The following is a 12,279-nucleotide window of genomic DNA, read 5'->3' on the forward strand; positions in this document are numbered from 1 at the left end:
TGCTCTGGATTTATCATCTTTGGGTCCACAATCCCCAGATATCACTCACAAAGGGCTATGCTCCACCCTCCACTCAAAAGCTGGAATCCAAGACTGGGTTTCTGGCAGGGAACACACATGAGACCATTTTCATTCCTCCACATGAAAACCCTACTGTGGTTTCCAGGACCAGATCTGCTTGGTAAAGCCCTAAGGGACAAGGGGACAAGGCCAGAAAGGGTCTGGGGTTGCCCAAAGGGGCACATTGTGACAACACAGTGAGGATAACGTTCCCTGGGGGAAATGGAGGAGCACAGATCAGTAGGAAGGTGTAGAAAGAAACTCCTTGTGTCACACTTTTATTCAGGGACATCTGTTCGTTACATCTGTGATAGACAGAGGCTCATATCACTGAGGAGGAGGCCACCATTTGGGGAAAAGTGAGCCAGTTGAAATCCCTTGCCAAATCAGCAAGGATCTGAGTTCCTCAGGAAGTTATAAAGGTCTGCATGGAGGGAAATATCACAACCAAAGTCCCTTGTACAATTAACAATGCTGAATTATTTTTTAAATAAGGAAAAGCAGATAATAATCCAAAAGTTCCGGAGATTTCCTTAGGGGACTTAAGGCCAACCACTAGTCTTTTGAGAAGTGCTCTCTGGCCACCAAATGAAGGTGATAAGTTAAACGAGATGGTTGTTAAACTAGAAGTAAACATGCTTTGGCCAAAGAAAGGAGCAAACAATAGAAGCAGAACTTGAACTTAGCTCCATTTGGCTCCAGAGTCTCTCTTACACTGTCTCTGCAGGTGGCCAGTAAATAAATGTGCAGACCTGCAAGTCATTCTGGAGAAATAATAACCCCATCTCGTAAGGCTGGGCATCCCACACCTCTTGGTCTCATGGCACAGATTCCCTAAGGAGCGCCACAGTGGGGGACTGAAATCTAGGAAGAAAGTGGCCTTTCATGCCTCTGACTGTTTTTTTTTTTCTGTTTCTAGGACTTTGATTTAATCAGGCCAAGGTTCTCTGTAACTGTCTGCTTATGGCTTTGACGTGCTTAGCCCTGGCTAGCAGAGAGACACTCACTTGTTTCAGAGAATTCAATCTCTAGAACTCTTCAGTTTCCACTAAAGCTAATAAACAAATCTCATTCACAGCCCAGGTCAGCTCCTGTCACAGTGGAATTTTCCATTGTGTAGGACAAAAGGATTTTCACACCCTCAAGCACAGGCTCACTTGGAAAGTACAGGGAAGCCCTGTGTAAGATGTTACAGAGTAAACACAGGCCAAATGTGACCCCGTTCTCAAAGGAGTTCATAATTTAGCAATAGTTTTCTAACTATCCCTGGGAAATTAAAGCTTAACTATCTGGAGAAAGGAGGTTAATACGAAAATTATAATACAGTCAACAAACTGGCATGGATAGAGATTGACAACTCATACTTGGAAGGTCAACAGGCTGGCACTGGTAGCTCACGCCTGTAAACCTAGCAACTCAGGAGGCTGAGATCTGAGGATCATGGTTCGAAGCCAGCTCGGGCAGGAAAGTCTGAGAGACTCTTATAATCAATTAACCAGCAAAAAGTCATAAGTGGATCTCTGGCTCAAGTGGTAGAGTACCAATCTTGAGCAAAAATACTCAGGGGCAGCACATATTATAAATGAAATAAGCTAGATTGAGAAAGACAAATGTTTCATGCCCTCTCTCTCATATGTAGAATTGAGACCTGAAAATAAAATGGATAACAGGACTATGTGTATGAGAGGGAGGACTCAAGGGAGGAGGGAGAGAGAAAAGGCAGAGTAGAGAGTACAACTGACTGAAGTGTTTCATATGCATGTATGAAACCAGACCAATGAGACTGGTTAAAAACCGTTTGGAGGAGAGGGTAAGGATGAGTAATAGAGGGGGTGGATTTGATTATATAATATATATTATACACACGTATGGAGATAACACAATGAAACCACTTCATGCAATTAGTATATGCTAATAAAAATAGAGAGAAAAAAGATCTCATTCACTCAACATCCGCGCTTTCATTCACCCACTCAAGAACTATTGATTGCATGCTCAATTAGTGCCAGGGCCAGAGTTTGGGACTGATTATTTGTAAATTTCACAAGTTCACAAAGTATATGTACAGGATTTATTTATTCAATCCCTCCTACCAAATGAAGTATGAGACTATCCCTGAGCCACTACCTTCCATAAATATGATCTGTGCTACCCCAAACTTGGAGCCGTGCTGGGTGAGAACAGAGCTCACAGACCAACATGCAAAGTTAGGTGGCTCCCTTCCTCTCAGATCTGGACAGTTTCTCCACTGACTCTTGCATTAAGGGTCCGATGACCAAGAGAGTTAGGCCCCACCCACCCACTTCACTGGGTCATCTCTTTTCTGTGTGATTGTGATCCTATGACACTGGGAAACGTCTGTAACATTCCTGCACTTGTGTCCAGGAAATGAGAGGAAACATCTGTGAAGGAAATCCTTGCCCCACATCCCTCGACTCTACATACAGATGGAAATCCCCAATGCCAAGCCCATTACCACTGCAGTTAACGCCATCATCCTCCAGTTCATATCCCGGGTCACAGCGGCAGATGAAGGAGCCATAGGTGTTGACGCAAGTTTGCACGCAAGGGTTCTCAGTAGCACACTCGTTCACATCTGCAGAAAGCCAAAAATACATCACTGACTTCATACAACAAAATATCCACATTAGCAAAGAGAAAAGAAAACCCACACAGGCAACAAAATGGACCTACCAAATTACTCTTAGTTGTTCACTGGAGGACTGGGGCCTTTGTGCACATGGCCCTTCTGGGGTGGCCAATCAGAAAAGGAGTGAAATAGCATATATACACAACAAATGTGTATATACGTACATCATATGTTCTTGCTAGCAAATCTGCTATCTAAAGGTCACCCACAGTTTCCAGACAGTTACTTATTCTTTCCATACATTTGATCACTAATTATCCTTCCACGTATCCTCACTGACTCTAAGTATTTGTGACAACTGTAATAACATGTTGAACATGAGTCAATGGTCTTTCCACAGTCCACAAGATTTATTCTTCATGGCTTCTTGGGATGGTGGAGGCGAGGGGAGCAGTCCTTCCTGACACTGGCATTGGCTGTCCTTCTGCAAGTGTCCTATGCTCCGTATGCCAATGGTTGAGGTACGCACGGAGGGGTCTCCTGTCCATTCAGAAGCCCAGTTCAATTTCTGTTTATTGCCAGTCCTGGGGCTTGAACTCAGGGCCTGAGCACTGTCCCTGGCTTCCTTTTGCTCAAGGCTAGCACTCTACCACTTGAGCCACAGCACCACTTCCGACTTTTTTTTATGTGGTGCTGAGGAATCGAACCCAGGGCTTCATGTATACAAGGCGAGCACTTTGCCACTGGGCCATATTCCCAGCCCCAGCTCAATTTCTTAAGGTTCTGAAGAGCATGTTCTCAGAAGCCAAGATCTTCATGGTGTGAGTTTGAGGGGTTCTGCGCAAAAGAAAGGATTCATGTCATGCTCACAAAGCTCCCACATCCTGCTGTCTTCGCAGCTGCCAAAGGAAACAAATGAATGCCATATGGCAAAGGCCCACTGAGATACCAGTCTTCTCTGGTGACCATGTGAGGTTGGATTTTCTCCATCTGGGCTTGGCAGGAAAATGTCCATGATGCTAAACCTGAGTGTTCCGGTCACACAGGCCAGTACTGGTATACATCTGGATGGAGTTCCACACTTTCAGGCTCAACATTGGTCACATGGAGATAAATGAACTCAACATTATCTTCCCAAAAGCTCATGGCTGCTCCTGAGAACTGGGAGGAGCTCAGCCTCTGGGCCTAGCTTCCCTTCCCTGTAAGCCTTCCCAAGTCCCCTTCTGCATCCTGAGAGGGCAACAGATGGTGTGCAAGGCACAGAGGTTGGTCCTTGCTTTCTCTCTCAACTTAACCAACAGCCGAATACCTGAATTTGGTCAACTGTCTTAACCTACTTGAGCCTGGACTTCCTTATCAAGGAGCAGGACCACAAACACCTGCCTGCCTATCTCAGAAGGCTACTGTGGGATTCGATGAGATTAACAGCCATACCATGCTTTGAGGATGGAAAGCACTCTTGCACATGTGTGAGGGGCTAGGATGGCAAAAGCTCCACCATCCAACACAATCTGTAATGCCCACTGCTGACACAATATGCCTGTGGCTGTGTGCCCAGGCTCAGGCCCAAGGGCCTGCTGTTTTATCATGCTGCTAGGGTTGGCACTGCCAAGTGTATTAACTGCTCTTTGTCACACATCCGTCTCTCAGAGGACTAAGGACACATGTGGCTTTTGGCTTTGCTATGCATGGCTGCCTCTCAGGAGGTACTGACTGGGTTGCACCATGCCAGCCTCTGAGGGGAAAATCTGGGCTGGCACCTCCACTACCCAGCCTTGGCACCAAGAAGTCGGCATCTGCCCTATGCAGCTTATCACAGCAGCAAAGGAGCCAGGCACCCGCTCCCTGCTCCAACGGGAAAGAAGGGCCCTGCTCTCGATTTCTTCAACCTCCCGGCTGGGCCACTTCTCCTGGCTAGAGGAGCTGGGCAGAAACTTTTTGGAACAATTAGCAGAACCAGCTTTGGAGGCAAGCCTCACAAAGAATCCAGATTCAAACCCTTGAACGCGGATGCCTTCCTGTTTACCCAGTGATTTAGATATGATTAAGCTAATGGAGACATAATATCCTCTGACTGGCTGGCCAGGAGCCTGTAAGCCAGAACTCACTCAAATAGTGTGACAAGAAAATGGGCCCTGTGGAACCTGGGGGCCGGCTCCAACAAAGACCTCATTCTGGTCTCCAATGCTGCCAGGGACTCAGGATTGGCCGGGGGGTGGCGGGGGGGGGGGCGCTGGCTGAGGCCAGGGTGGGGAGCCTGGGGGCCAGAATTGGTCTTGTGTTAATTCCCTGAGTCTTTAGTCTCTCATTCACTTCCTGAGATGAAATCTTCTGATGGAAACAGAGATAGACACACAGCTTGCTTTTCCCACTTATCAACATTCAAAGTGAGCATTCCAAACTTCTCATTCCAACTTCGCAGGCCATGCTGAGAAAAGTCCCCTCCCCTGCCCCACTCCAACTCTTTCCCAGGCAATAGACCCTCCTTGCGAAGGTCAGAGGGGAAAACCTCAAGTAAGTGACTTTGAAATTACCCGCAAACCCTTGCATAATGTGTATGCATTCATTTTGTGATTCATCAGGAGATAGGGGGCCCTGAACTCTCTCTCTTGTCCTCAGAAATTGAACTTCAGGATGCAGGACTTATGAGAACATTTCTGATCAGGTTAGAAAGCTGGTGGCTAGCAAGCACAGAACGAGAGGCAGCTCCACAAACCTGGATGACCATAGCTCTGCACCCTGCAACACTCAGAGCACTTTCTGAGTTGTTTCACAGTACTCCAGTTCAGGTCTCAGGTTTCTGTAAGCCACAGGGATGGGTGGGACGTTACTGGGATTAGGAATTCGCTTTAACGACCGTGTTTCACAGACAAGAATAGTCATGCTCTGAAAGAGACTGCATCTCTTATTTCACACCACATCCAAGTCCTGCATATCACATACCTTGGCAAGACCTTCCATCTTCATTGAGGGTGAAACCAGGATTGCATGTGCAGGAATAGGATCCAGGAACATTTGCACAGAGCTGCTGGCAGTAACCATAGCGACATTCATCAATGTCTGGAAACAGAAATATAAGCAGGTAAGACAGCTCTCCCAGACCCCATCACCATGGTGATGGGTCAGGAATAGAGCTGCCCTCTGGGTTGCAAGAGCCCACCTTTGTACAATCATGCACCTCTCTGAGCCCCCTTGGTTTCACGAATACCTGAACCTCTCCTGGAAGGCAAGATGGCATCCCCAAGTTTAGCAAAGTCTAAAACATAACTGAGCTTTATGCAACATGAACGTTCAACTCTGTGATTCCATATAAATCGCTCACTGTCCTGAAAAGGGACAAGTACGTGTAACATGTACGAAGAATTCACAGCAGTGCTCCAGTGTGCTCCTTGCCCAGGCCCATTAACAATTAATATGTCCAGCTGTCAGGAACACGCGTTTCTGTGGGCCAGGGTGAGCTCTGAAGGGCTCCAGGGAGCCCTGGGAATCCAGTAACACGAGGATGTTCCCATTCCCATTGGCTCTTGTTCTTGCACCGGAGCTGACATAAAACTCTGGATAAACACACTTCTTCCCAGCCATGGCTGGCCTTTCTAGGGAAGGCAGCAGTGCATTCATGAATGGAGCCTTTCAGCTGAGCTGGGCAATCTGACCTCCCTCTCTGTCACATACGCCAACCCATGGGTAGCTTGACGTCAGCAGGAAAGCACTTCTTGGCACCCCTGGTTGAGGGGATGCTGGGCTAGACAAGTCATTCCTGTAGGACAAGGTATCTTGAAAGAAAGCTTCTGCGAGGCGATGGTAGCCTCACTGTCCAGAGTCCTGTTGGGACCAATCCACCAGACTGTAGCTGGAACTAGTCCTTTTCTTACCCCTTCTTCTCCCCAAAACTACCCAGTTTCCCATCATATCCTTGGAACCAGGGTCCCCCGAAGCTCCACACCTCAGTCTCTGTTGTCAGCTTCTACTATCTGCCGTCAAAAAAACATTCTACTGCTGGGCGCCAGCGGCTCATGCCTGTAATCCTAGCTACCCAGCAGGCTGAGATCTGAGGATCACAGTTCAAAGCCAGCCTGGGCAGGAAAGTCCATAAGACTCGTGGTGCAGTTGGGCAGGTCACCCAGATCTAGACAAGCAGCAGGGGTCAGCGAGGAGACCTTTCTACTGGGAGTACCTCGGGAGAAAGGCAGCCACTGTCTCTCCTTTTCCTGTGAAACTAATGCCTCCAAAGGTGCACAGACTGGTAGCCAGCCCTCATACTTGCATTTTGAAAGAGAAAGAAGAGTTTGGCCCACGCATGAGTTCAACCAGTCAGGAATGGTCTTCAACTCACATGCGAGCCTGAGTGGGCTGTGTCACACATATCACTGCATTAGGCCCCTGTAATCACCCCAAAGTTTCCACTCTGGGGAAGAAAACAACCCTCCCAGGTAGAGGAATGTCTCCGTTGCTGGCACCCCTCAGATGGAAGGGTTTCTTCTGCCTAAGGTTTCTATAATGGGCCAGTGTATCCTGCTTTCCTCTACCTCTCTAGCACCCCTTGCTGGTGAGGATAAAAACCATGTGTGCAGCAGGAGACTTCATGCTAGCTCCAACTGACTCTTAACTTTGTCCCAAATTTTCCTCTTCTTGGAGCTTATCTCCAATCCTATAAAAGTCAGATGACATAATATCTAATCTCTCTCTCCAGCTCTGAAATTCTACATGTGAAGTTCCTGTGCAAATAACTGTCTCACACAGATCTGCTTGTGTTCACATCAGAAGCATCAAATTTTCCATTAGAGCAAAGGTCGGTTTAAACGCACGGGCGCTGTCCTGCTCGCGCATGCCCATGTGCACAAGCTCTTCTGTGCATGTCTGGAAAGGAGAAGCGGGCCAAGTCTAGGCAGCTTATCAGGATATGCTGAGCAGGTCAAGGGAAGAGACCCAAATGTAGTCGCAACCAAGACAGACTTGGAAAGAGTCTCCTTTTCAATTTTCCCCCTCTTTCTTTTTCTTTTCCTTCTTTTTAAATTTTTGGTGCCAGTTGTAGGACTTGGACTCAGAGCCTTGACACTGTCCCTAAGCTTTTGTGATCAAGGCTAACACTCTACCATTTGAGCCACAGCTCCATTTCCAGATTTGGGGTGGTTAACTGTAGATAATAGTTTCACAGACTTTCTGTCTGGACTAGTTTCAAACTGCAACCCTCCGATCTCAGCCTCCCAAGCAACTAGCATTCTCTCTCTTCTCCACACACCCCCCCCCCGGCTCTCCCACTCCTCTTTTTCTCTCTCTTTCCCCTTCCCCATCCTCCTCTCCCCCTTCAGTTCCTCGCTTCCCTCTATCCTCCCTCCCTCCCTCCCTCCCTCCCTCCCTCCCTCCCTCCCTCCAGGATTGACTTTCAGGCAACAAAGTGATGTCTTAGGCACTTTAAACTAGAAGGACTTTTTCAAGAAAATGCAACCTCCGAATCACACCCTAGAAGAAGAAATTGAAGTGACAGCTAGAGATTGCCACAGATTCATTCGCTTGGCGAAATGCAAGTCTAGATGGGAGGAGAGGGGAAAAAAAGCCCTCCAGTAAAAATAAACAGAAAGCTCGAATGGAAGATGCCAACTGCAAGAGGCAAAATTCTCAGCTGGTGATGGCTGGCTCTTAGGGACATACAGAAAGATCCTAGCTGATGGGCGGGCACTGCAGGGGGTAGGCTGTCCGGGGGCTGCAGGGACCGTACTGGAAGGAGATGGTGTCTGGTCGGAATCTTCTGATTGTCCTTTGAGACTTGGAACATCTTTGTAACTAAGCAAAAGTATTCCCTTGGCTTAGTTTTATTTCTAGGTAGAACAGAATATCCCTCACTTTCTACTCCTTCTTGGCTTAGCAACACACTTCCCGGAAGCAGGGAGAAGGACTAGGTAAAATCACACTGGAGCCCCTAAAAAAAAGGCACTCCAAAGCCATCGTGCTGACACAAGAATGCTGGTGACCAGCGTCTGCAGTTGGTGGTGACACGGATAAGCCCATTTCATAGCTTTCTACCACACCCACCAGCGCCCACATCTGACGGTATCCTTGGCGACCACCCACTTCCCAGTGTCCCTGTGAACCCCGGGGGACTCTTACCTAAGCACTGGCCTTCCAGAAGCCAGTAGCCATCAGTACAGGAGCAAGTATACCCGCCCTCCGTGTTGATGCAGATCTGCGTGGGGTTGCACTGGTGAGAGTCCGTGGCACACTCGTCCACATCTGTAACACACAAACATCCCAGAGAATGTCACCTGCACCTTCCCAGGATCCCCGGGGCCACCAGAGGTGCCAGCTGCTTGTCTGTGGTGGCTGAGAGGCCATGGATGTTGTTGACACCCACGAGATGGAAGTGTCCTCTGGAAGGCACTGTTAAAGAGACACTGGTGTCTAATTTAGGGGGGCACGACTAGTGGGCTTCCCCAAGGGGGAACAGCCAAGGTGGGGACACATAGCTGTTGGCACTCTTCTGCTAAACCATGCCCTTGCTCTCTGAAAGGATTCCACCTGGACAACAACCATGGCTTGATTCAGAAAGGCATTCCATACTAGGTTTATTGGTTTGCGTGTTAAAGAGGAGTCTGTGGGCATAAGATTCTGCTAACCATGGTGAAGCAAGCAGAAGAAAAGGAAATGCTAAAGGAAATGCTCCCTGCTACCAGAAACTTGGCTGGATTTGTCCAGGGAAACCATTTGGAGGAGAACTCCATCTTGCTCTCTGAGCTTCCTGGAGCCCCGTGGTCTTCTGGGCTAACAGAAGGATGGGAGTGACAATACACGCCCATCAGGTCTGTCCCTGCTCCTTCACGGACAGCTTCGGGGGACAGAGATCAAGCCACTCACAGCTCTGTCTCCTACGGTGTCCGGTGCAGGCACTGTCTGTGCTCCAAACATCCTTCCTCCCTTCCTGCCCCCACTGTGCCTGAGAGGAAAGCACCCCACATCCCAAGAAGAAAATCCTTGATGGACGTCTCACTTTGATCTAAGAGACATTTTGTTAAATGCCCATGCATTGATTCATTCCAGAAAGATCCATGGAGCAATCTGGATCTGCCTTGCCCACCTCTAAGACCTTTCCTCTTTGTTGCCTTCTCCTCTCCTCTCCTCTCCCTTCTCTCCCCCTCCCCTCCCATATACCTTCCTGTTCTTCCACTTCATAACAGGGTTGGCTCCTCTTCTCACCTCCATCAAACAGGCCATTGTGCATTTGGACACAACATTAAAAGCTCCAATTCACTGTGTGTTGTGGCTTCTGATCGCATTTATTCTAAGTACTTTGTGAAGTGAACCCACTTCACTGATGGGAAAACTGAGCCGAGGGAGCTAGTAGGCACCAAGCCAAAAGCTGAGCCCAGGCCTCTCGCCTGTCTGACTCAAAGCGACTCTGTGCAGGAATGACCAAGGACATGGCCCGGATCCAGCAGGATCAGGAGGGGCCAGCAGAGCACGGGGAGAGAGCACTGTGCTTTCGCGTCGTTTCCCATCTCCACAGCTTTCTTCTCATCCACTCTGATGAATATTCTGCGTATGTGTGGCACAGGCAAAGGGACCAAAGCCCAAAAGGATGAGCTCCCTAAGACGGAGTTCATACAGCACAGGACTCTGCTGTGCACTGGAGGCCCACACAGCAAAAGGAAATTTTCAACCAAGTAAGCAATGGTCTTTTGAGGTCTTGTGACACATCCCCAAACTGACACCAACCATGTGCAATGACTCGATATTAACAGCACTGACCAGTGGATGTCACTCCCATGTGACCAGATGGAGCTCAGAGACCACCTCCAAGAGCCTCCATCCAAGATGGCGGCCCCTCAGGCTCTGCCTATGTGCAGACTCAGTGCAAAGCCCCAGCCTCGTTCTCAGGGGAAACCTCCCGCCCTGTCCATCTCCTCTCTTTCACCCCTGCTCTGCCCACTGAGCTAGGCCTCCCAGGGGAGCCAGGGAATAATGCTTGGCCAGTGGCCATTCCTGCCCCAATCCACATTGAAGCCTATGATAATAAATAATGCTGCTATCAGCCAGTACATATTTATCATTTCACAGTGGGGAGTGATGGATGACAATTGTACCCTGGAAACAGCACTGCCTTAGGGATTTCTGTTCTTTTTCCTGCCTTGACAGGACTGAAGGGTGAGAGAGATCAGGGTGATCACAAGTTCCCATGCCTGTGTTTGTGTGACTTGTGGCACATGCAATGTACCCACAGTGTCCTAGACAGAGAAAAAACAAGAGCACACACACGGACCAGACTGGGCTTAGAGGCCATGTACGACATAAATGTGGGCCTGTGTGTATGCGTGCACGTGCCCACTGGCACATTCAAAGTATTCAGACCTAGAAACAACATCTTTGAACTCCATCTTTAAAAAAAAACTCTACCAATTTTAAACTGGGCACAGGTGGCTCACACCTATAATACCAGCTACTCACGAGGTTAAGGTAAGAGGATCATGGTTCAAAGTCAGCCCAGGTAGACAAGTCCAAGACTCTTATCTCCAATGGATCAGCAAAAAGCAGAAAAGTAGCCAAGCACTGCTGGCACACCTGTAATTCTTACTCAGGAAGCTGAGATGTGAGGAACACAGTTCAAAGCCAGTCCCAGGATAAAAGTCCCTGAGAGACTCTTATCTTCAATCAACCACTCAAAAACCGATACTGGAGCTGTGACTTAAAGTGGTGGAGCACTAGCAAGCTCAGGGACAGTACTCTGGCCCTGAGTTCAAGCCCATGACCAACAAGAAAAAGGGCAGAAGGTAGAGTTGCAGCTCAAGTGGCAGAGCACCAGTCTTTTTTTTTTTTTCTTTGCCAGTCCTGGGGCTTGAACTCAGGGCCTGGGCTTTGTCCCTGAGCTTCTCTGAGCTCAAGGCGAGCGCTCTACCACTTGAGCTATAGTGCCACTTCCACCTTTTTCTGTTTATGTGGTAATGAGGACTTGAACCCAGGGCTTCCTGAATGCTAGGCAAACACTCTACCACTAAGCCAACTCTCAGCCCGAAAGCACCAGTCTTGAGCGAAAAGACCATGATACCCCCACTGCTACCACTACCACTACTACTACTTGTACCAAACTAAAAACAAACAACAGCCAGATTGGCAGTACCTCACTTCTGTTGATGTATGTGTAAAAACAAAATTCAAAATTTAACTTGCACTAATTCATCGACTGGTGTACTCAGAGACCTCTGCAAGTACCTAGGGTCTGGAGTTGGATTGTGAAAGGTATGTCCATCTTCACATCCTCAGAACACAGCTGGCATAACACTGTGTCCACAGAACAGGCTCAGTCATTGCTGACTGAACTGTCCATTCATGACGCGTCAAGCCCCCCGACGGGCTTTGCCCAGCCAATCTGTCTCCTGACCAGCCTGGTCTGTACACTTGAACTGCATGCAACTCTTGTCTCTCCCCCACCGGTCGCCCTCGCACCCCTGACCGAGCTCAGACTGGGAATGTTCGCACCGTGGGTCTCCCCATCCCATGTTCCAGCTCGGGGCTGGATTGCTTACATTAAATACATTTGACTTAAGCAACCAAAGGAAAAATACATCGAACCACTCCAAGGACATTCTTTGGCAAGGCCTCCATTTCTGCAGCAGTGGAAAAGTACAAGTTTCGGCAACCTG

At 48.4% G+C, this 12,279-nt stretch overlaps 1 protein-coding gene across 2 annotated transcripts in view; it reads right to left on the reverse strand.

The window, feature by feature from the left end:
• Fbln5 (fibulin 5) overlaps positions 1–12,279 on the reverse strand; it is a 64,126-nt gene that overhangs the window by 14,224 nt on the left and 37,623 nt on the right. For both annotated transcript variants that reach the window (XM_048362972.1, XM_048362970.1), the window contains 3 exons: positions 8,756–8,878; positions 5,594–5,710; positions 2,537–2,656 (listed from right to left, as the gene is read on the reverse strand). In XM_048362972.1, coding sequence (XP_048218929.1) covers positions 2,537–2,656; positions 5,594–5,710; positions 8,756–8,878 — 360 coding nt within the window. The remainder of the gene's footprint in view (positions 1–2,536; positions 2,657–5,593; positions 5,711–8,755; positions 8,879–12,279) is intronic.

The sequence above is a fragment of the Perognathus longimembris genome, chromosome 14, assembly GCF_023159225.1.
Source record: "Perognathus longimembris pacificus isolate PPM17 chromosome 14, ASM2315922v1, whole genome shotgun sequence".
Taxonomy (NCBI): domain Eukaryota; kingdom Metazoa; phylum Chordata; class Mammalia; order Rodentia; family Heteromyidae; genus Perognathus; species Perognathus longimembris.